At 41.9% G+C, this 24622-nt stretch overlaps 1 protein-coding gene across 7 annotated transcripts in view; it reads left to right on the top strand.

Annotated features, from left to right (window-relative positions):
• The window catches only part of Gnb1 (G protein subunit beta 1), a 63712-nt gene extending 42549 nt beyond the window's left edge, over nt 1–21163 (top strand). For 3 of the 7 annotated variants that reach the window (XM_076933581.1, XM_034501653.2, XM_034501650.2), the window contains 7 exons: nt 3304–3367; nt 5536–5698; nt 13201–13267; nt 15050–15251; nt 16850–17066; nt 19106–19221; nt 19388–21163. In XM_076933581.1, coding sequence (XP_076789696.1) covers nt 3304–3367; nt 5536–5698; nt 13201–13267; nt 15050–15251; nt 16850–17066; nt 19106–19212 — 820 coding nt within the window. In that variant the 3' untranslated portion in view covers nt 19213–19221; nt 19388–21163. The remainder of the gene's footprint in view (nt 1–3303; nt 3368–5535; nt 5699–13200; nt 13268–15049; nt 15252–16849; nt 17067–19105; nt 19222–19387) is intronic. The other 4 variants (XM_034501652.2, XM_034501651.2, XM_076933583.1 and 1 more) reach the window with 3 other exon arrangements.
• Nucleotides 21164–24622: the final 3459 nt, after the last annotated feature.

The following is a 24622-nucleotide window of genomic DNA, read 5'->3' as shown; positions in this document are numbered from 1 at the left end:
AAGACTTAAGTTTAGATCTATGGGACACAAGTAACAACTGATCATGGCCAGATACTTGTAACTCTAGGGCTTCAGTAGGGTAGAGATAGAAGAATTATTGAGATCACTCGCCCTAGCTGAAAAGTGATGAACTCCAGGTTCAGTGTGAGACTACTTCAAAGGAATAAGGCTGAAAGTGCTAGAACAGGGCAGCCAATCTGCCTCCTTTGACGTATAAATAGGGACACACATACACATATCCATATGTATATGTTTGTATTATGATTATTAGAATATTCATTTATACTAAAATTCAAATTTTGATTTTTGTGTGTGGGGAGGTTGGGGAATAGGGTAAAGGGCAGGGGGTTAGGCATGTGGAGGTCAGAGAATACGACCAAGGAATCAGTTCTTTTCTACTTCTATGTGGATTCCTGGGACCAATTATTTTATTTGTTTGTTTGTTTGTTTTGGGGGGGTGTTTCTTTCAGGACAGGGTTTCTCTGTGTAGCAATGGCTGTTCAGGAACTGTGTAGATATTAGATAGGGCTGGCCTCAAACTCAGATCCTCCTGCCTCTGCCTCCTGAGTGCTGGGATTAAAGTGTTGCATGAGCCACCACACCTGGCTCAGGGGATCAGATTTAATGGAACAGCTTGCTTGAAAGGCACCTGAGCCTTCTCTCTAGCCCTAAAATTTAACTTGTAATAATATTCCAGTAATGCTTTTCCAGTTCTGTGGGGTTTTTAAACTCCTTTCTCCAAAGCCTGATGAAGTAGTCTCTTTGGCTGGGTCCTCCTCTGAATAAAATGAAGAGTATGTGGGTTTGGGCTGTTATTGCTTCTTTTTGTTCTAGGCAGCTATTTGGCTAGTTCTCAGTTTCTGTCTCTGTTGGAGAGCAGATCAGGAAAGGCTTCAGACAGCACAATGAACTGTGTTGGTTCCTCTAAGTTACATGACCTGAGATTAGAAGGCGTGTCTTCTTTCACCTTCTGGAGGATCAGCTCACAGCTTAGCATTGTCTTAATTCCTCACTGAGTTAGCAATTATTAAGCTCTCTGAAGGTGACTCCTTAAATCAGAGGATGAGTTACTAAAGATATGTCTTAATACCCTTTCTCAGAGTCTCAAAAAGACCAGACAGAAATAGAGCAACAGAGAGGCCTTACACTATCCTATGGAGATGGTTGAAAGTACCTTAGGTATGATGACTGAACATTGAAGAGTGGACTTTAACCACCATAGATGGGGAGCTGGAAAGATTTTGAGAAACTGTCAGCCTTGGCTACACAGTACCCTGTCTCCAAAAGAAGTAAAAGAATCATCTGAGGAGTTCGGCTTAATAAATAGTTGAGTTCTCTTGTATTCTCAAGACTCCAGAGTTCAGTTCCTAGAACCTCTTAAAGAAAAAAATTGTACCAGAGGACTTAGGTGCAATTCATTGGTAAAGTACAATTTACTGTGCAGGAGACTCTTAATTCAATCTCTAGAACTAAAAAAAATAAAAATAAAAATTGTAGCTGAAAAGGAACTGGGTGCCTGTGCCCAGTTCTGTGATAAATTTTGTGACAAAGGATGGAAAGGGATTTTATTTCTTACCACATATGTGTTGTTCTTTATAAAGGGAATTTTATACATCAGAACATGGCGTGGCAGGGTATGATGTAGCACAGTTTTAGTGTAAGCACTCAGGAGGCAGAGACAAGTGGACCTCTGTGAGTCTGAGGTCATCCTGGTCTACATAGTAAGTTCCAGGACAGTCAGAGCTACATAATAGAGGGATCCTGTCTCAAAAGGCAACAAGCATGGCTTGATTAAAAGTGACATGGCTCAGAATGACATAGTTGAGTATTACCTCAAGTCTTTGATCATCTCTAGAAATCCAAATATGCCCAAATATACTTGTGGCTGAAATGTCTAGACTGTATATATTTTGATTACAATTTGAAGTTAAAACCTGTATGTCACTATCACATGGTGGACCTGGAAGAACCTCTCACCCTCCTTCCTTAAACAAGAGCACATGTGTAGGACCCTGTGTCTGAGGTAGCTGTGTCTCAGAATCACTCTCACTCAGTTACGTCCCAGGTAACTTAGATTCCTTTGCCTGTTAGTCATGCTTGCCTTTTACAGTATGTCCTGCCTTGGTTCTACAAATACAGAGAACTACAGATTCTAGACTTAGCACAGCTGCCTGAACTAGGACAGAGTCATGAGCAATTCATATTCACTATAGTTGGTGAGCTCTTTTGCCCGACCATGTGCAATTCTGATGTCATTTGTCATCTCACTACTACATAGGTGGAGACTCCTTAGTTTTATCAAGACAGGTATTCTAATTTATCTTCATCTGGGAAGTTTGATAGTGTTCATTTGTTTTCTACTGATTTTGATGGATAGAGTCTGGACCTTAAACTTGTTACATAGTCAAGTCTGGCCTTGAACTAACTATCTCTCTCTCTCTCTCTCTCTCTGAACTATGGTTTCTCCACTTCCCCCATTCATGAGCTATAGCATATGATACCATTTGAGCTTATGGATATGTTCCAGTTTGATTTTTACTGGTGTGATTAAACCCTGAGCAAGAACAACTTGAATATTTTATTTTCGCTTATAATTATAGTCTGTCATGAAAGGAAATCAGCAAAGACCACAGAGGAATACTGCTTACTAGCTTTCTCTTTAGGGCTTACTTAGCCTACTTTCTGATGCTGTGCAGGACTACCTGCCCAAAGATGACACTGCCCACACAGTAAGCTGGCCCTGCTCACATCAGTTATTATTCAGGGAAATGCCCCATAGGCTTACCATTATGCCAATAGGATGGAGGTATTTTCTCAGCTGAGGTTCCGTCTTCCTTAGATGATTCTAGCTTCTGTGCCCCACCCCAGCCCTATATAAATAAAAACAGGGCAAGATGTTTAAAATGGATTAAAATGGTTCCTGAGTGGGGAGTGTTTCAAGCTTTTCCCATAATTTTCAAGCTTTCTTGGTGTCAGATTGAACAAAACTGTGTCCTAAATATTTGATGCTTCTCATGGCTCTACGTATCTAATTTAACTTAGGATAAAAAAGAAGCCTGTCAGAAGCAGGTCAGGTCAGTACCATCTTTCAGGTGTTAAGGAAGAGCTGGGTAGTCTGGTCATCCAGGTGTCCCCAGGGCTGAGCTGTTATCTGACACTAATCATGGCATTCCATTGGTCTAGCACTGGGATCCTCTTTTTCTTATTGTGTTTCATTTTAAGCAAATGGAGCTTTAAAGCTCTAGTTGGCCATCACCAAAATTATTTTGTGTGTGTGTGTGTTTTTTTTTTTTTTTTCTCCAGGCTCCTTGTCAGCGCCTCTCAGGATGGGAAACTCATCATCTGGGACAGCTATACCACAAACAAGGTGCGCAATCAAGATTCTTCTTGGAACAGTAACAGTCTGTTTACGGAGTCATGATGACTTCTAAGGGTGATGAAAGAGCTCATGTTGCTGGCCCCTTGAGCTTGGCATACAGTTGTGCTCTGGTCATGGCAGGTAGATAGGAGCTGAGTGCCTGCTTGTCCTTGTACAAGAGCTACACTCCAGTCTTAGTTTTGGCTGGGAACTTTCCTAATTTATTTCTAGAATACTGAAATAATATATTCCATTTAGTTATAGTTTGTTTTAACAAGAGATAATCAAAAATACATTATACTTTAAAGTTTAGTCGAGGACTGGGAATGTAGCTCAGTGATAGAGAGAGTACTTTTATGCTTGGTATAATTCCCTGGACTTGATTCCCAAAACCACAAAAGATAAAAAAAAAAAACAATGTAACCCAGCAGATTGGTAAAAGTATGATTCTAGTCACTCAGGAGACAAAGGCAGGAGGATTGAATAAGCCCAGAAGGTCAAACCTACCATAACAAGATATGGGGAGGAAAAAGAGAAGACAGAGATACTAGGTAGAATGTTTGCCTGATAGGTATACATCTCTGAATGAAATTTTTACTTCTCTTACATTGAAATAAATTACATGTTCATATCTATCATTTGAGAAATGAAAGCAGGAGCCTCAAGCATTAAAGACTATGCTTGTACACATAATAAAGTTGAACTCCATGTGAGCTTGCCTCAAAAAAAATAGTATCAACAGAAAAATAGAATTCATTTAAACTCTGAGTGGCTGTGTTGGGCAGTCTATAATTCTAGCATTTGGAAAACAGAGACAAGGAATCCCCAAAGCAATCTGGCTGGCTAGACTAGTCATATAGATGAGCTCTTAATAGAATTGAGAGACTATCTCAAACAGTAAGGTGGAGAGTGGTTAAGGAAGGTTCCCAGTGTCAACCTCAGGGCTCTTTGGGCACCTTCTCTGGCATGTGCGTGTGTAGAAACACACATAACACTTTAAAAAGTACGGGGAGCCAGCTGTGGAGACAGTGACTCATGCCTTTAATCTCAAGTTGGGAGGCAGAGGCAGGTTGATTTCTGTGAGTTAGGGGCCAGCCTGTTCTATAAAGTGAGTTCCAGGACAGCCAGAGCTGTGACACTAAGAAACCCTGTCTTCAGAAACAAACAAAAAGGTGTAGGACTGGAGAGATTGTTCAGTCACTGCCTGATTTTTGCAGAAGGTCTCAGTTTTATTCCCAGCACCTACATGGTGGTTCGCAACCATCTGTATGTCCAGTTCAAAGGGAATCCAGTGCCCTCCTCTAGCCTTCTCAGGCACTGTACTCATGTGGTAATATTTAATCAAATGTTTCTACAGATAATATAAAGTTAAATAAAACCTCAACAAATTTTAATGCTGTCATCAGGTAAGGTAAAAACAAAATTAAGACAGTTGTATTTTCCCTCATGCAAAAGATTGCAGAAGTTTTAACTGCTCCATCTAAACAGCAAGATTATCTTACCAATGTACAGTTAGGTCAGTACATGTGTGTGTCAGAGAAAATGAATGTGATTCAGTTGCTGTCTTCTAGGCTGACTTACAGTTACCTTCCTGCCTCAGTTTCTTTATTGCTGAGATTAGCATGAATCACAATGCCTGGCATTTTTTTGTGTGTGTTTGTTTTTTTCCTTTGTTTTGTTTGTTTGTTTTAAGCTCATAGCCATAATAAATTAAAGGAAGAAAATAAATCTTGTAAGTCATATTAAACATCACTCTTTAAATCATTAAAATACAAATATAATTTGTGTTTTCTTTGAGCTAGTTTCTCATTATGTATAGCTCAAAATGTCCTCATACTTGTAATCAGGGCTGGCAATATGCAGCCTAGTGGACAAGACTCTGAGTTCAATTCTCAGAACCAAAAAAGATAAACAAAACAAAAAATCCTCTCATTCTTTCGTGCTTAGCTTTCCAACTGCTAGACTCACTGGCGTGTGCTATCATACCTACGTACTAGTTAATTTATGTTTTGTTCTTTTGAGGCAGTCTTACTATGTAGCCCTGGCTGGCCTCAAATTCAGAGATCTATCTACCTTTGCCTCCTGAGTGCTGGGACTACAACATGTACCACACATCTGGTTATAGTCATATTTTCTTGAACATAATAGTGTTGCCTGTCTGTGTTCTTGTTATTTAGGTTCATGCCATCCCTCTGCGCTCCTCTTGGGTCATGACCTGTGCATATGCTCCTTCTGGGAATTATGTGGCCTGTGGTGGCCTGGATAACATCTGCTCCATTTACAATCTGAAAACTCGTGAAGGGAATGTGCGCGTGAGCCGTGAGCTGGCAGGACACACAGGTACACATCTCATCTCATACTCCAACAGTGGAAGCTGCTTACTGGGGTGTATACTGCTCTTTTGATTTGTTGATTATTGGTTCAAGTAAAAGTTAAGGTAATGGCCAGAAATTTTCTGAAAATGAAGTCAAACCAGGTCTAATGCCTTCACCTTTAAGAGACCTGTAAACTGGGTTTTTTTGGGGGGCAGTTTTTTAATTTTCAGCTACTTTACTCTCTTTAGCAGTTAGCAGCCTCCATTCTTGTTTATCAACACATTGGTATTTCAGTCCTGTTTTTAAACTGCCTTCTATCCTCAGACCTTAACACAAGAATTGTCCTAATCTAAGCATGTGTTCATATACACAACCATATCTGTTTGTGCTCACTGACCAGTGCACTCTTTTAGAGGAGGCAGAAGAGAGTCTATGGTCCATTCACATCTTTTGAATGTAGCCAGCATTCAAATGCTGGGTGCATATTGTTTTGTTGGGAATTCATACATCATTTAGGACACATTGTATTTCCAAAGAGGAAAGTTCCATCATAGTATTTTCTATCTATGGCTATTATCTTTTGTTCTCAAAAATCCTGTCCTTCTGTGAGTTACTGATAAAACATTCAGGATCATGTGCAAGCAAAGGGTTGTTCATAATTGTCATGAAGAACATGGCAGTTTTGTGTTTTAACCTTTAGAGTCAGGTAGGACTGCATCCTTTGTGCTTCTTATGCTACATTGACTGTTTATTACTACTTACTTCAGGAATGCTTGCTTCTTAATATTCTGGTTTTAGCTGGAAGCATAAGCCACCAATTTAGATCTTTTCTTTCTCAAATATAAGAACTTAAAAGTGGCAAAATCCATACAGGCATGGCTGGGAATGTAGATTTGTTGGTAGAGTATTTGTCTAGCACACACAAAGTCCTAGGTCTATTGCAGCACCGTAAAACTGGACATAATGATATATTTTTGTAATCCCATCACTCATGAAGTGGAGGTAGGAGGATCAAGAGTTCACAGTGAATTTAAGGGCAGTCTGGGCTATATGAAACCCTGTCTCAAAAAAGAAGCATGGTGTATCATTTTCAAATATATAATAGAAAACAGTTTGGGGAGAATATTCCGTAACTAAGGATACTTACTGCATAATCATAAGGACCTAAGTTCAAATCCCAGTACTCACATATTAAAGTCCAGGCATGGGCCATAAGTCTGTTTATAACTTCATCATTGTAGACTGACTCCCAGTCTAGTTTAGTGAGAGGCCCAGTCTCAGAGGAATACAGAAGACGGTGATAGAGTAGGACATTGAGTGTCCAGTGCCTGTTAGCCTCTGGACAGGCATAACACCACATACACAGAGAATTAAAAGTAAGGTTGGAGACATGGTTAAAAACACTTCTAGAGGGCCTGGATTCAATTCCCAGCACCTGCATGTGCCTTACTTACAATCATCTATATGTAATTCTAGTCCCAGGGAATCTCAGACCTTCTTCTGGCCTCTGTGAGCACCAGACATGAATGTGGTATACAGACATACAGGCTATCCTGGTCAAAGTTTTATTGATGTGATGTGACACCATGACCACAGCAACTCTTAGAAAGGAAAACGTTTAATTGTTGCTAGTTATAGCTCAGAGGTTTAGTTCATTGTTGTCATGGGAGGAAGCATGCAGTATCCAGACAGACATGCTGGAGAGGTAGCTAAGTTCTATATTTGGATTCACAGACAGCAGGAGAGAGTGACACTGGACCTGGCTTGAACATCTGAAACATTAAAATCCATCCACATTGACATCCACATCCTCCAACAAAGCCATACCTGCTTCAACAAAGAGGTGTTCCTAATAATACCACTCCCTATGGACCTATGGGGGCCATTTTCACTCAACCTACCACACAGGCAGAACATTCATATACATTAAAAAAAAAAAAAACTTTAGAGAAATATTTAACTTACTAGTTTTTAGCTAATTCTAAATTTGAGCTGGTGGTCTACCAAGACGTCGTGCTATGAGAATATGGAAATAAACTGTTCTCTAGCTGTTGGGCATCGTGTTTGTCTACATTTCCATCTGAAAAAAAGATTTTGGCATACCAGAATCTATATTTGTATATTTGAGGTGCTGCATGTGCATTTATTGTTGCTGTATCCTCCTGAATAATGGTTGTTTTATTCTGACTTAGTACACCCTCTCATACAATACTCTGCTGTGAATCTATTTCATCTGGGGTTTTCAGCCAGCTCAGCCTCATGCTCCTGTCTGAGTGACATTTTTTTTCTTATTGTTTTCCCAATAAATTATGTCTTATACACAGCATAGAGTTAAGTCTTGCTTTAATTTTCCTAAAGTCTCTGCCTTTAGGAGCTGGCAATATAGCTCCATGAGGAGCTGGAAATATAGAGTACATACCTACCATGAATGACGCACTAGGTTCAATCTTCAGCCCAGCATAAAACCAGGTCTGGTGGTATAGTCCTATAATTCAAGCATTTAGATGAAAGCTGGAAGTTGAAGGTCATTGTTTACTATGTAGTGAGTTTGAAACGCCTAAACTACAGGAAAAGCTGTTTTTAAAAATAAAAAAAATGGCCGGGCAGTGGTGGCGCATGCCCATCCCAGCACTTGGGAGGCAGAGGCAGGCAGATTTCTGAGTTCGAGGCCAGCCTGGTCTACAGAGTGAATTCCAGGATAGCCAGAACTACATAGAGAAACCCTGTCTCGAAAAACAAAAAAATAAAACCGAAAAAACAAAAAAACCCACGTTGGGACAAGCCCTCTACTTTGTAAATATAGGTAGTATTTTTTTACACATAGTTTCTCTTTGACTTATAATGAGGTTATATACAGAAATCTCTTTAAAGTTTAAGATGCCAGCCATGGAATTGTGTCAACTTTGTGTAACCTGCCATCCCCCTCTTCCTCATGTGGCCAGCCTGGAACTTAACAGGAATCTGCCTGCCTCTCTCTGCCTCCTGGGTGCTCAGACTAAAAGTATCTGCCACTGTGATGGGCGCATACACCTATTGTTGCCTAGGATACTTGAGGCTGCTGTGTTAAATTCTTACAGTCCTGACTGAGAGCTTCAGTTCATTGCTGCTAGCCAGCACCATGGGAAGATCATACCACTTAACTGATTAGTTGAAAAAAATCACATTTAAAATTTGAAGCTCATTTGCACTAAATGCTGCTTTTTATTGATGTACAATAGAAAAATCCTAAGTGTTGTTCTGGATGTGGCTGGAGTTGGTTCTGTACTTAAGGTGGTTCTCTCTCCCCTCTGCTTGTTTTTCCCCCTGCTTCTATTTTTCTGCCTTCTTTTGTGTTCTTTTCTTTTTGTGTTGTGTTTATAGCTCCAGCCTTAGCATTCTTTTTGGTTTTTTCGAGACAGGGTTTCTCTGTGTAGTGCTGGCTGTCCTGGAACTCACTTTGTAGACCAGGCTGGCCCCGAACTCAGAGATCTGCCTGCCTCTGCCTCCCAAGTGCTGGGATTAAAGTTGTGTGCCACCACCGCCCAGCCAGCCTTAGCATTCTTTTCCCTCTGCCTCCTTAGTGCTGTAATCACAAGTGTGCACCACCATGCCTGGATTCGCCATTGTTTGAAGAGTTGTATAGTCTCACATGCACTCAGACAACATCATCCTTTCCAGTGTCACATACTCCTTCCTGAGGATGTCTTTTTCTGGTTTCCTGTATGCCAGAAAGCTATTCCTTCATAACACCTGCACTTGTGCATTATGGCATTCCCTTTATGTACTGTTTTTCTTGTATATCTGTATGTTTGTTCAGTGAAATTTAATTTACAAATTAGACACAAGAGATTAGCAGTAAGAAGGTAGCACAATATAGCAATACATTATAATGAATGCTATATGAGAAGATTTTTTTTTTTTTTTTTTTTTTGACTTATGGCACTGGGGGGGATGTTTTTGTTTTTGTTTTTGTTTTTTTTTTTTAAGGAATTTTTTGTTTCTGGAATTTGCTAGGTTTCCATGGGTTAACTGAAACCAGATGAGGTTACAAGTGGTTAGAGTAGGCTGCTGGTGAGACGTCTTAATTTTTTTTGAGAAGGTTTGTTTGGCATTTGTTCTATAGTTTTTGTTGACAGGGTTTCTTTGTGTAGCCCTGGCTGTCCTGGAACTGGCTCTGTGGATCAAGCCGACCTCAAACTCACAGAGATCCATCTGTCTTTGTCACCACCTTTGAGTTAAATTATTTTTATTGTATTTATTTGCATGGTGGTGGTGGGGTCATTCAATGTGGAAATCAAGAATGATTCTATGGAGTTAGTTCTCTCTTCCCATCTCTGCATGGGTTCTGAAGATCAAAATCGGCAGCAAGTTCCTTTACCCACTGATCTGTCTTGCCAGTCTTTGACCTTCCTGTGGGTGTGTCTGTGTGTGTGCATGTGTGTAATTAAGAGGATAACTTGTGGGAAGTTGGCTTTTCTCTTCCACCATGTAGGTCCTGCAAGTTGAACTCAGTTAATCAAGATGGCAGCAAGCACCTACACACATGATTCCCATATTGCTGGCCTTTGACCTTTATTCCTGAAGGATATTTTTGCTGGACAAACAGAATTTTGAGTTGATGTCACCTTAATGTATATGAGTGCTTTCCCTGCATAAATGTTGGTGCACCAACACATGCATGGCTGATGCCAACGAAACCAGAGCAAGGGAGCTGGGTTTCTCCTAGAATTGGAGTTAAGATAGCTATGACCCATCATGTTGGTGCAATGAATTGAACCTGAGTCCTCTAGAAAAGTAGCCACTGTTCTTAACCATTGAGCCATCTTCTCAGCCTTCAACATTTAAAACCAAAACATATTAAAGGTGTGTCTTTGATTTTAGCAGTTTGATGGTGATATTCCTAGACGTGTGACTTTCTTTATATTCTTGTGTTTAGCATTTGGAACCCATTAAAATTTGTCTTTTGCTAAATCGGTAAGATTTGAGCTATGTCTTCCAATGTCCTAGTTTTTGTGGCTTTGGGGGTGAGCTGCTTCAATTTCCACTTCCTCACATTTTTTGTTTCTATTCAAGTAAATTCAGTTGACTTTGTGGTCAATAAACAACAGCTTTCCTTCCTATTAGTCTAGCAATGACCAGCATTTGAGAAAAGCTCGCCTGAGAATAGATGCAGATTGTGCTGATGAGGCATGGAAGAGTGGTCAGATAAGCTTTTGTATCAAATGATCTCTTCAGATTCAGAATTTCTGTGCTTTTATTTTAAAAGACCCCCCTCTACAAGCACTGAGGTTTTCTGTCTTCCTCATGTTTCTGGATGTAATTGCAAGAGCTAAATGTAAAATGTCTGCTAACTGTAGCATCTGATCTTGAGGTTTGTCTTTGTGGTCCTTTCCTCTTGAGTGTGGATCACAGTTTGCCATTTCTTAGTGCACTGAGTTTGAATTGCAGCCTTGGCAATATAATTGTCACAGCAACTTTGGTTTCTTTCTGTTTCTTTTATATGAAGTTTTGAGCCTGGAGGGCATGCTCTTACATAAGAAGCTCTTACCTAGGAGCAGTAGGACACAGAATCGACTACCAAAAGCCTGTTCCTCAACTGACTTCAATGGTCCTGTCTTTACACAGTTGAATGATTTCAGTTTAATCATTAGGAAACATACTCACAGAAGCAAAACTCTTACCTGTCACTTGAGCTGTCTGTGGTTATGCTCACTGCCTGTGTGTTTTTGCTGTTAACTGGATATGTAAGTTAGGACTTCTGGGAGGCTGCTTTAGCACTTCTCAGGGATGTTCCAGCAGACTGGCTGAGTCGGTCATTCAACTGTGTAAAGACAGTCGATTCTGTGTCCTACTGCTCCTAGGTAAGAGCTTCCTATGTAAGAGTATGCCCTCCAGGCGCAAAACTTAATAGAATGTATAGGCTGTCTTACAGGATAAGGAAACCCTAGAATTGGATCCAGTGGGTTCACAATAACTGAAAGGGTGTTCATTATTACTATTCTTATTAATATTTATAGTATATATGTATATATACATAAGTATATTTGAAAATAATTACCCTGGTGTGGTGGCATACTCCTTTATTTAGTTTAGCATTCAAGAGGCAGAAGCATGGGCCAGCTTCTTGTACACACTGAGTTCCAGAACAGCCAGGGTTACAAAGAGAAACACTGTCATAAACAAACAAATAAATAAGGCATGCACATACATACATGCAGATAAATAAATATATATGAAAATGTTTCTACTACCTAGATACTATTTTCAAGCAGACTGGAACTTAGACACAGATTGGTCTCAGTGCTAATCCCTAGGGACTGATGAAAAAAGAGTGGGAGGCTGGACTCAGAACTGCCATTCTGAAACTTTGCTGGATGGTTCTGGTCCAGAGGGCCACGATTTGCCCTTCTGATGTAGCGTGACATTGCCATTCAGTATTGCAACCTGGTAGAGTGAGTAGCTGGAACATTTCCTGTGTATAATTTTTTTCATTTAATGAATTGGATATTTTACATATTTATGAACACAGTGGGTTGGGTTTTTTTTTTGTTTTTTTTTTGTTTTTTTTTTGTTTTTTTTGTTTTTTTTTTTTCTTTTCCCTTTCCTCTGAAGAGTACTGGTGACCTTGGATATGGAAGGAAAGATTCTGTCTGAAATGCAGAACTGGTCAATTAATTACTTATTTCTGTTACTATCATCTTGGTGTCCCACTCCCACTGGCTTATCACAATCGCAGACTAAAGTGCTATTTTCAGGCTAACCACTCAGGCACTTGCAGCAAGTACCTGTTCACAGAATTCATACATATTTGGGAAATTCTCAGTGTCCTGCCGTGTGTTGTGTTATTCTATGGACCCATTTATAATTTGTCCCTTTGCTTAGCAGATTTTACTCCTCCTGTCTAGCAAAACTAGGTAACTTTCAGATATCAGCCTGTTTCTCTTTCCAGTCACTTGTTTTCTTCTCTCTCACAATTTTTACTATATTTTGAGACATTCTCACTGTCCCCTGTTTCATCCACAGCTTCTAAGAAATCTTTCCAGTGGGTGTCAGCTGGAACATAGCTTTTCTGTGCATACTCCATATCGCAGCCCCTGAGAAAGCAATCCCGTTCACCTGTATTTTTGGAGCCTTCCCACTGGACATTTTCAGTGTGCTTGCTTGTTCTGTCATCTTTTCCTGTTCTTCTAGTTGGCTTGTAACTTTTTCTCCCTTGGTTCCATTACTGTCTCTCTTCTCATTGGTTCTGAGCTCCTTTGTGTCCAGCTGCCCCGCTCAGTAAGTAAATGAGGCTAAAAGGAAGGGATGCCTACCTCAAGACAGAGAGGCAGGTGGAAGTTAAAGTAAGGTGTTGTCTAGGCATAGTTCACTGCTGTGTGCTGTGTCGGTGTGGGTCTGTCTGAAGCATTATCCCATTGAGTCTGTCTGGCTATATAGTTTGACCCATCCTGTGACAGAATTTCTTATTACCATAGTTTTCTTAGTGAGAAGATCCGAGGATGGAGACTTGGTAGATTTGGTTCATCATTTGGGTCTGATCTTTTCCAGGTTATCTGTCCTGTTGCCGGTTCCTGGATGACAATCAGATAGTTACCAGTTCTGGAGACACCACATGGTAAGTACCTGACAAGGCAGAAAGTGAGGCTTGAGGTCTGTCTACTGTTGTTGTTAACACTGGTTAGTAGGTTTACTTTCCGTTGCAAGATAAATACTTGTTGTCAGTAGTTAAGACAGTTTCGAATTTGATCATAGCCTGGTGATTACAAAACAGAAAGTATCAATGAGTAACTCATTGCACCATCTGTGATTATGCAAACTTTGATTATGAACAAAGAACTAAAATATAAATATTTAGGCTATAGTTGTATCCCAAGTACCTGTTTTTCTTTATTTTTTACTTATGTATGTGGTAGATTCAGCCCTGTGGGGTTCTGTTTCACTGTGAAGTCAGCTCAGCATATTGTGAGAATGAATATAGCTTTCAAACAGCAGCTGTATCAGATTTGTTTATTTTAGAATGTTTGTTTACTAGTAGATGGAGACAAATTCAAGTAAAATTTTTCCTTTGTTTAATAATGAAATGACCAGGTAGTTATTGTAAGAGAATAATTTTAGACTTAAGCTGCCCTTGTGGGTTTTTCTGGTCATTGGAGGCATTTCTGGGAGGTCAGTAGCAGTATTTTAAAGTTGATTGTACAGACCAGCGTATTTTAAACCAGATTTATACAGTTAATTTATCCAACAATAGACTTCTAATGAAAATGGTAAAAAATTTAGTAATTGTTTAGTTCATAAAGCTGGGTGTCTTAGCTGGTCTTGTGTCTACAGTGGAAACATGGAGTGGGTTTTAAAGCAGTAAAGGAAGGTCTTCACAGTAAGATGGGTGAACTTGCCAATGAGAGTGAAGGCAAGTAAGCAAAAAGCAAAAGCTTCCTTTTACACGAGCTTCCATCAGAAGGTGTGGACCAGATTGAGGGTAGGTCTTCCCACTTGAAATGATCCAGTCAAGACAACACTTCACAGATGTGCCTGGCTGCTTGGGCTTTAGTTGATTTCAAATGTAGTCAGGTAGACAGTGGAGATTAGTCATGAATTTCATGTGTTGGTTATTTTCTTGGATGAAATGTGTGAAACTTTGTGCTCCCTGCTTTCTTCCTTCCTCATACCTAGCAAAGATAGCCAGCATTCACTGTGGTGAACTTGGTTGATTGGATTGGTGTTAGCTGAGTAAGACAGGCTGGCTGGTGACAGGCTTGACAAGAATGGGCAGTTTACCATGCTGTTGCTTCTGCAGGTTGCAACAGGAAGTAGCCTATGGCTGTCATTTCCATAGCCAGCTCCTGCTTTATGTAGTGCTGTTGGTACTGTGGCTTTTAGCCACTGTCAAGCAGAGGCCCTTGGAAAACCCAATACATTCATGAAGATCATCTTTGGTTTATGGTCCTTGTGGAGGAGGAGTTGGAGCATCAGAATTGCTCTGAGCCAGTTATTTACCTAATATTCCCTCCCTGGTGTCTAGGAAGGTGGGAAACAAAGGCATGGAGGGAATAACACAGGTGAAGCAGGCTCCTTTCTTTCAGGCCTTAGCATTCTCTGCTGTCCCACAAACTACCTATGATTATCATGTGCGATATGATCTCATATACTCTGCTTTGAAAGGACAGTGGCTCCTTCGCTGTAGTGTGAATTAACTTGGAAACAGCAGGCCCATATGTTCATCCATATAGTTGTTTATTTTCTCAATTTGCTTTTCCTAAACAAAATCTCATTACAAAAGTAAATGTGTCTTCACAGTGGCACAGAGGTTATCTGTGATCCTGGGTATAGAGGATGTTGTTTTAGGTGGCTGATCCCATGTGTGTGACTTATACCTACTTGTCACTTATTCCTGCTCCAGTGCCCTGTGGGACATCGAGACCGGCCAGCAGACAACCACGTTTACTGGACACACTGGAGATGTCATGAGCCTGTCTCTTGCTCCTGACACCAGACTGTTTGTCTCTGGTGCTTGTGATGCTTCAGCCAAGCTCTGGGATGTCCGAGAAGGGATGTGCCGGCAGACCTTTACAGGACACGAGTCTGACATCAATGCCATATGTGTGAGTTTAAATTGTGTCTGCTTTAAATCTTAACCTGTTGTTGTTGTTGTTAAAGATTTGTTTTTTCAGGGGCTGGAGAAATAGCGTATTAGTTGCTTTTCTGTTGCTGTGACTAAAACACCATGATCAGGGCAACTTAAAGTTAAAGAAAAACATTTAATTGAGGCTTACAGTTTCAGAGGGTGAGTCCATAGGCATCATTGTGAGGAGCCTGGCTGTAAGTAGGCAAGCATGGTGCTAGAGAAGTAGCTGAGAGCTTCATCCTGAGATATAAATAATCACAGGGCAGAGAGTGCAAACTTGGAATGGCATGGCCTTTTGAAACTTCACACATCCAACAATGCCATACCTTTTAATACCTTCCAAACAGTTCTGTGAACTAGCAGTCAAGTGTTCAAACATAAGAGCCTATGGAGACCATTCTCATTTACGTTTGCCTGTCTGTATGTCTATATGTGGGTATGTGCGTGTGTCAGTTCAGGTGCTCACAGAGTTCAGACAGGGTGTTTGATGCCCTGGAGCTTAGAGTTAAGTAGGCCGTTAGGAGACATCTGATATAGATTGAGTAAATGCTCTTAACTTCTGGTGTTTAACTCCAGTACCTTTAAAAAAATAACATTTCAAAGATTGTTTTTGTTTGTTTTTAAATTGTTTTGTGTTCTTTTTTTCTTTGTGTTAATTCTGAGAAAAGGTCCAGTAGTGTAGCCCAGGCTTACCTGGAACTGGAAGTAGTGTAGCCCAGGCTTACCTGGAACTGGAAGTAGTGTAGCCCAGGCTTACCTGGAACTGGACGTCTTTCCCAGCACTAAAATTACAGTCAGGCCTTTGCTACCAAACCTAGTTGGTCCTTTTCATTGCAGACACAGCCAGAGTCACCAAGTCTTTTGGAAGCAGCTGAACCCTGTACTGTGCATATACTTCAGACATTGATGAGGCTACTACATGCCAGCGCAACTGTTCCTCTCCTTAAAGTGACCAGTACTTTACAGGCTGAATATCCTGCCAGCCAAGGGAATAACAAATTTAGAACCTGCTTTCATGCTATAGCATCTCCTGAAGGGATGAGTCTGGTGGCTAGAGCAGGGATTTGTTCCATCCTCCACAAGTTCCTCCTGACAGCTAGTGTCCAGGGAACAGAGGCCCTTCAGCAGTGCCTCAGTCTCATTGCTTTTCTGTACTGGAGTCTACCTGGCTGACAATGGCAGTCCATGAGTACTATTGTCAGTATCCCCCTAGTACAGGACCCGTTCACTCTAGGATGCCAGCCCTTCTTCTTGCTGGAACCTCATCCTGTTTTCCTTTCCATGGCAGCCATGCCACTGCATTAACATCGTGTCTTATTGAACATTACTGTTTTGTCAGTATATGGCCTAGAACTTGATATATAGTTCAGCTTGACTTTGAATTCACTGTGTTCCTGATGACTGTATGTCCCATTCCATGTTTGATTACAGACAGATTACTATACTTTTTTTACCCCCTCCTGTGCTTACGCCTGAACCATGGGCCTTACACATGCCAGACAAGTGAAGAATCAGCTGGTCTGTGTCCAGGGGCCTCGGGACTTACATATGTCTTGATTTGTCTTCTCTTTCTAGTTCTTTCCTAATGGCAATGCCTTTGCCACTGGCTCAGATGATGCTACATGCAGGCTGTTTGACCTCCGTGCAGACCAGGAGCTCATGACCTATTCCCATGACAACATTATCTGTGGTATCACATCTGTTTCCTTCTCCAAGAGTGGCCGCCTCCTCCTCGCTGGGTATGATGACTTCAACTGTAATGTCTGGGATGCACTCAAAGCTGACAGAGCAGGTCAGTGGCCATAAGACCTTTCTGTGTTCTTGGACATGAGCTTCCTTCTATGTGGTAAAATGAGGCTCAGATGAGCTGAAATGTGTATATTTTGTGTCATCAGCTTAGTAATGTCTTAGCTCAGCAGAGGTGACAGTTAAAGGCCATATAATATGAGCTCTGGTTCTCCAGGAAGTACCAAGACTCTCCTGTGAGGGGAATGTGGGAGATGATAGTGTGCCAGACGCCACTGAGCTCAGGGTTCAAGTTTCCCCTTTCTTACTGTGGGTATCCATGGTTAGCCTGGAACACTCTATTAGACCAGATGTCCTTGAATTTAAAACAGTCTTCTGATTCAGCCTTCTATATACTAGAATTATTGGTGAGTACCATCAATTTTCAATCTTCCTACTCATTTCCCACTCTGTAGTCATTTGCCTCCTGACATATTCCATCATGACCAGGCCTATCTATACAGCTTTGACATCTGATACAGTACCACGCCCCTTCCTCTGTACAAAGTTGTTGAACAGTGTGCTGGTGATGATTCACTTTAATGCCTGAATTTAATATATCAGAATCAACTGGATTAAATACAAGCTGGACAAAAGATTAGAACATTTTTGTCTCAAGAGTCTCCCTTTGAACTCAAGCTGGCCTTAAGCTGCAAGTTGAAGAGAGTTATTACATTCAACAAATCTGCTTTGGAGGATGGAAGAGGGGATTATGACCATGAATCTTGTGGGTCCCACTCTGGCTTCTGATACCCTGCCAGACTACTGAATTGTAGACATTTTTGGTGACTCAAACATAGAATCCCAGATCTCAGAAGCAGAAGCATGCAGGTCTCTGTGAGTTCTAGGATAATCAGGGCTATATACACCCTGCCTCAAAAATAAAAATAAACATTTCTCCTTTGACATTATAGCCCAGAAGGTTAACACTGAACTGCAGAGAACCTTCCAGCCATTGTGCTTAGTTGGTACATCAGTACAGGAACTAGAAGCTGTTTCTTAAGTTTCAAACCGTTCTGTGAGAGAATGGGTGGGTGGCTTGGCAGGTGGTGTGCCATGTGACAGTGGCTCCATGATCTCAGCTGTATGCTCTGTGTATCCCTGTGGTCAGTTGCTTGGAGGTTAGCTGGTCAGTTTTGTTGTTGTTGTTGTTGTTGTGTTTTTGTGTTCTTTGTTTTTTTTTTTTTTGGTTTGGTTTGGTTTTTTGTCTTTTAAAGATTTATTTATTCTAGCTGGACAGTGGTGGGGTATACTTTAAATCCCAGCACTTGGGGAGACAGAAGCAGGCAGATCTACTGAGTTTAAGGCCAGCCTGGTCTACAGAGTGAGTTCCAGGACAGCCAGGGCTACACAGAGAAACCCTGTTTCGCAGATGGCGTGGATTTATTCATTTTATGAGTATGAGTATTTTACCTGTATGTATGTCTGTGTACCTGCAGAGGCTGGAGGAGAGTGTTGGAATCCCCAGGAACTGAAGTTACAGATGGTTGTAAGATACCATATAGGTGCTGGGAATTAAGCTCAGATCCTGAGACATAGATGGATGTTTATTCGTTATTCTATTCGTTATTCGTTTGTTCATTTGGGTTTTCGAGACAAGGTTTCTCTGTAACCTTAGTTGGCCTGGATCACACAGATCTGTCTGCCTTCTGCTTCCCGAGTGCTGGGATTAAAGGCATGTGCCACCACTACCTGGTTTTCTTTGATTTTTAAGCTGCTTTTGTTAGTGTACAAAAATTATCACAAGAGGGTCTGTCTGGATTTGTGTCATGTGCATACTTGTGCATGTCACCTTGTCCTCTTGACCTTATGTCCATGTTCTCATCAGAGAAGAACATGTGATGATTGGTTGATCTCTTAACAGAATTAACTGTGCACCTAAGGATAACTTTCACTTGGACAGAAACCTCTCCCTTCATAGTGACCTTCCCTTGCCCTCTTAGGTACTTGCTTTATGAAAGTCTGGGAGTGTTGTCCATCAAGATGAGCCATCTGCTTTTCTCACAGCATCACGTGTGTTTGCGGTTATGCTCTTCTTGTTCACAGGTGTCTTAGCTGGACATGACAACCGAGTCAGCTGCTTGGGAGTGACTGATGATGGCATGGCTGTGGCAACAGGGTCCTGGGACAGCTTCCTCAAGATCTGGAATTAAGGCCAGTAGGTAATGGAGTAGCCCCATTCTCAGGACATGACATTTTCTTACATGGGTTGTAGATTTATAAAGATACCTTGTTGATCTGAAGTGATGGCCCTTAGCTGTAATGCAGAGAGCAGTGGGAAGAGCTCAAGTTCTTTTCTTGTGCACTGACTCCAGGCTCTGTTCACAGCAGCAGGTGGATGGATGCCATGGCGACTGGAAGACCATTCCAACCTTGAAGCGTTACAGCGATAGCATATCCTATCCAACCATACTAACGTGGACACCCACACCTCCCCTCAGAACTTCAAAAGGGCAAGATCTTTTTTCCTTCACTTATTGCTGAAACCAAGAGCACAACTCCCATTAAGAGAAGGATCTCTGTGCTGTAAACTAAAACAAATTGTGCATTTTTTCCGGGGCCATTGTCTTTGTTTTGGTTTGGTATGGTTTTTTTGTTGTTGTTGTTGTTGATGTTGTTTTGGTTTGGTTTTGTTTTGTTTTGTCTTGATCAAATTTCAAAAGGAAATACTACAATAAAAATGTTAACCAGAAGGTAACCCTGAGTGTGATTGTGAGACAGACACGCCTTTTTACTAGTTCATTTGCATTTAAATCAGTGATCCTGTTCTGTGGCATTCAAGAAAAACAAGTTGAAGACTTTAATCTGGAATTGTTTCTAAATATAAGTCATTTGTAGCAAGACTTTGGAAGCATTCACGTTTTTTTCTTAAACATATTCCTTTATGTTCAGTAGCTTTGGCGGTCTCTGACTTGTCACTGAATGCATTTTGTCCCTGGCTTGCTTTTATTTTTTTTTTTTTTTTTGTCTCATGTCACAGATGACTGTTTTGCACAAACACAGCATAGTGGAAGAAAAAATTCAGAAGCAAAGTAGCCAAGCACATGTTAACGATGGCCACGAATGCTTGGTCAGAATCCTTCCCCTTTGCTCAGCAGTGAACTTATTCCCAGCACCCTTCCCTCCTGCCTTGTCCTCCTCACTGTCCAGTTTCTGTTTTTTCCTTGGGTTTCCTGTGAAGTTGGAGGGAAGTTTGTAGTCATGTGACACTAGCCGTCCTGCCCCTGCTGTCAGAGATTTTTTTCTCCAGAGAGGTACCTGTTCTGTGCTTGGATAGTCAGTTGGTTATTTGTGTATGAAACAATGTACAAATCAATGTTTTGAAAATAATGATCTCAGACTTTCTAAGTTAAATTTTAAACAATTTGATTGTTTGCCATATTGGGTGGGTTTACTCTTAGAATCGCATGCTGTAGAAATGCTCTAAAGTGCATATAGGACTCAGTCCTTAGATGTTCTTTTTATTTTAGGAAATAACCTCTTCCAGTTGTAACCGTGGCGGCTTTGTCCATTACTGTTGCTATTCTGCACACATATCAAAGCAGCAAGCGCTTGACACACTGGAGTAGTGGGATAAGTCACTGTTTTCTTTACAAAACAAAACAGTCCTGTTGGGAATGATTGCTGTTGGATTCAGGAAGGGAGGGGGAAAGCTGCTCTGCTGCCTCTGCCACTTCCTGATCCTGCCTCCATGGAACAGCCTTTTGCATCCGAGGCGGCCATTTTTCATACCATGCAGATCTTCGTGGTTATCATCTCAAAGCCATGTTCAGCAGCAGCATTTGGACAGCAGTGTTCTGTGGGCCCTCCCCTCCCCCATACCCTGCACTCCTCATAGCAGTAGTGGCTTCGCCATTCTGTTTTCTGCAGCGTCCTGTACAAAACTGTGCTGTGAGTGTGCGGTAGGCCTGGACATGGCAGAGAGAATACAGCGAAGCCCCTTCTCTTCCTACCAAACAACTCTGTAGAGCTCTCTGCACCCTGTACCTTTTCACCTTTTGTATTTAATTTTAAAGTCAGTGTACTGCAAGGAGGCTGGATGCAAGATAGATACTATATTAAACTGTACTGTTATTTAAGATGTAATAAAGCAGTTTGACATGAGGGACTCTGGTGTGATGGTTATTTGAGGGTCAGCTTTAGTGTGTGGAGGTAGCCACATGCCTCAACTGCTGACTCAACGGTTATATAACGTCATGAGATTATGACCAGCCTGATCTACTTTAAATTTTAGGACTGCCAAGCAATATAGACACTGTCTCAAGGGGAGTGGGAGATTCAGCTCCTGGGAGGTTTCTCGGGCCTGCAGAGTCACATGTTTTCACGACAAGTGGCCTTTCACCCTCAGCATCTGGGCCCAGTCTGCCATCTCCTGCTTCAGCGTCTACCAACCAGCTACTTTGGCTTCTTCCTCTTTCTCCACTAAAATATCTGAGGACCTGCCCCTCCCTCCAAAGACATTTCCTTCGACTAAGCAGCATTTCCTTCCTAGTCAGTAAAGGCTCCTGCATCTCTCTCTCTCTCTCTCCTCCCTCCCTCCTTCCCTCTCCTTCCCCCTTCCTTCCTTCCTTCCTCTCTCTTTCTCTCTCTCTCTCTCTCTCTCTCTCTCTCTCTCTCTCTCTCTCTCTTTCTTTCTTTCTTTCTTTCTTTCTTTCTTTCTTTCTTTCTTTCTTAGATTTATTTGTTTAATGTATTCACCATTGCTCTCTTCAGACATACCAAAAGAGGGCATTAGACCCCATTACAGATGGTTGTGAGCCACCATTGCTGGGAATTGAACTCAGGACCTCTGGAAGAGCAGTCAGTGCTCTTAACCACTGAGCCATCTCTCCAGCCCCTTGTTCTAAGCTTAATGATATAATTTTTAATCTTAAGTTTTAAGATTATAAAAGATAACTAAATCTTCAGGCTCACATCACCTAAATGCTGAATGGGCCAAGCCACCTTGTTTGGATGATGGTAAGCAAATGAATCCATCCAGGGTCAGTGGTGCCCCTTCAGAAGTGACTCCCCTGGTGTCACACACTGCTGTGATTGGCAGGTCAACCAGATGGTTTTACCTAGTATAATCCTCCCCCAGTTTACCTGAAATAAATGTGTTCTTCACACATAAAAACACTTGCACACACACACAAATCCTTTGCAACTTAAACTCCCTCAACTCCCACTGAGAATACAGAGCACTTAAGGTCTTTTTGATCTGGAGGGTGAGGCTAACTAATGCCCCCAACAACACCTCCTGTCTTTGGGAATCCATGTCTTAACTGCCTGACTACAAGCAGGCCTGAATGGACTGAAGTAGGTCTGTCTCTATCTCAGAAGACCTGTCCTGATTCTCAACTAACGTCAAGGCCACTTGTCATTGAAAACATGTCCACCTTGAATATGTGGGCAGCTTTAATGACCAAAGAGCATACAACGTAAGTCCTGAGCAACAAGGCCTTACAAATGTTTACACATTTACATCCACCATTAAATACCACTCGTGCTCTGAAAGCTGAGGTGCCAGGATGGCCTGTGTGTAGTCACCCAGTCTGCTTCCCATAGTGGGAGTACACCTGTTCAAATGCACACAGACAGCTGAGAGGCTGCTGTATCTTAGACCCACTTTTCTTTTCTTTTTTTCTTTTTTTTTTTTTCTTTTTTTTTGGTTTTGGTTTCGGTTTTTCGAGACAGGGTTTCTCTGTATAGCCCTGGCTGTCCTGGAACTCACTCTGTAGACCAGGCTGGCCTCAAACTCAGAAATCCACCTGCCTCTGCCTCCCAAGTGCTGGGATTAAAGTATGCCACCACTGCCCGGCCTTAGACCCACTTATTCCTGTGTCCCTTCATCTTGCCTCCTGCATAGGGGCTGATACCTTTCCATAACCCCAGGATTCCAATTCTGTTGGCCTATAAAGGGAGCCACCTCATTATTTGCCAAATACTATAGGCTGGGATCCCAGAAGAGGGCTGGGCTGGCCTGGGTCCAGCTTGCTCCCACTGCTGTTTCCTGTGGGTCCTACTCTCATACTGCTGTCACTGTGCCCCTTCGTTCTCAGTACAGCTTGGCACCACCAGTGTTCTGTTAGACCACTCTAACCCCTCAGGATCCAAGAGCAGCCAGCAGTTTTTCACCTCTGCCTCTTCACACAGGGTGATCTTGGACAAGGTGTTTGCCCTCGGGTTCCCCATGTGGGAACCCATGAATAGTCTGGCAGGGATTCTATGAGAACAAGTGCCCAGTGTGAGATAAAGCAGGTGACTATGTAACCCAGACTCCTGAACCCATTGTTCCCTTGCCTGAGACATCTATTCCTGAGTACCCTACCTAAGCAGGGCTCTACTTTGCCTGCTGCACCCAAAAAGTGACTGCCTGTCAGCAGTCCCACTAATTTGACTGAAGAAGTGATGATGTTGCCCCTCTCCAACCCCAATAAGGAGACTCTAGCCCCTGATGGTGGCATCAGTATTGGTCTTTGCCTATGCCAAGTGCACTGTTGGAGGATGGACAAGATAATTTCATAGTGTCCCATAACAATCAACTCTTGTCTATAATATACTCTTCTGGTTAACTGTCACCTTATTTAGGTACAGAACAGCCTGCACTCAGCTGTTTGTCCCATCCTAGTCACATGAAACCAACTTCCCACTTAGTACTAAGGCAGGCCCCCTTCATGTCTGTGCCTGAGAGCTTACCTGACCAGATGGATGGGGGAGGGGGGGCGGGGAATGCACACACAGGGTATGACAACCTGACTTTTCGTCACAGGCCCATCCTGTTTACACCTTCATTCTTTCTTTTCCTTATCATTTAGCCTTTGAAGAGGAGTAAGCCCAGGTATTGATGGCCTGAAGCAAAAATGTGTATAATTGCCTTAATTTCTTCCTGGTACTTCACTCACCCCCATGTGACCTTTGATCTGCTGCCCTTTGAAACCAGCCCAAATTAAACACTCTAGGAGTCTTTGAGTACCCTCTTGCCTTCCAAGCCATTACCCCATTACTGTCATTAGTACAGTGGTGGGAATGAGCACTTGGTATCTGAGTCTTCAGAGTCTGGTGGGGCCCTTAGTAAGACATTGCACAATGTCAGCTTTGTTCCTCTGAAATGGAGACGCCACCTGCACAGTCCAAGCCTTGGCCCCACTGTATAAAAAGGGTTTCCCCAGCAATCACTGGACATCTGCTATTTCAATTTAAGACTACATAAGTTCCTTGGTGTGTGACCTTGGACTGCAGACCATAGTCTGGGTGTCTTCGCAGAAGGATATGACTACTCCCTCTTTGGATGTCTCTCCAGGCCTGGCCATGTGCCTGCCATTTACCACTAGATACCAATCAAGTGTTGTTGTTGTTGTTGTTGTTGTTATACAATAGCAGCCAAAAGCACAGTTACAGCCCTCGGTGGGTGTGGCTGGCAATCACTCTAGGGAAGAAGTTAGGCTTACAAAACTCACGAGGAAGTTACAAAATTTAAGAAATCCCCACAAATTTCTTACCATTCTCCCCACAATTTTGCTTCCCCACTGCATTGATCTGTTCTTTTTGGAACGACAGCACACATGTCTCAGGAGTTCCCAC

Source organism: Arvicanthis niloticus, chromosome 5 (genome assembly GCF_011762505.2).
Source record: "Arvicanthis niloticus isolate mArvNil1 chromosome 5, mArvNil1.pat.X, whole genome shotgun sequence".
Lineage (NCBI taxonomy): Eukaryota > Metazoa > Chordata > Mammalia > Rodentia > Muridae > Arvicanthis > Arvicanthis niloticus.
The sequence above is the reverse complement of the archived record's forward strand: the minus strand, read 5'-3'. Positions and strand labels throughout refer to the sequence as shown.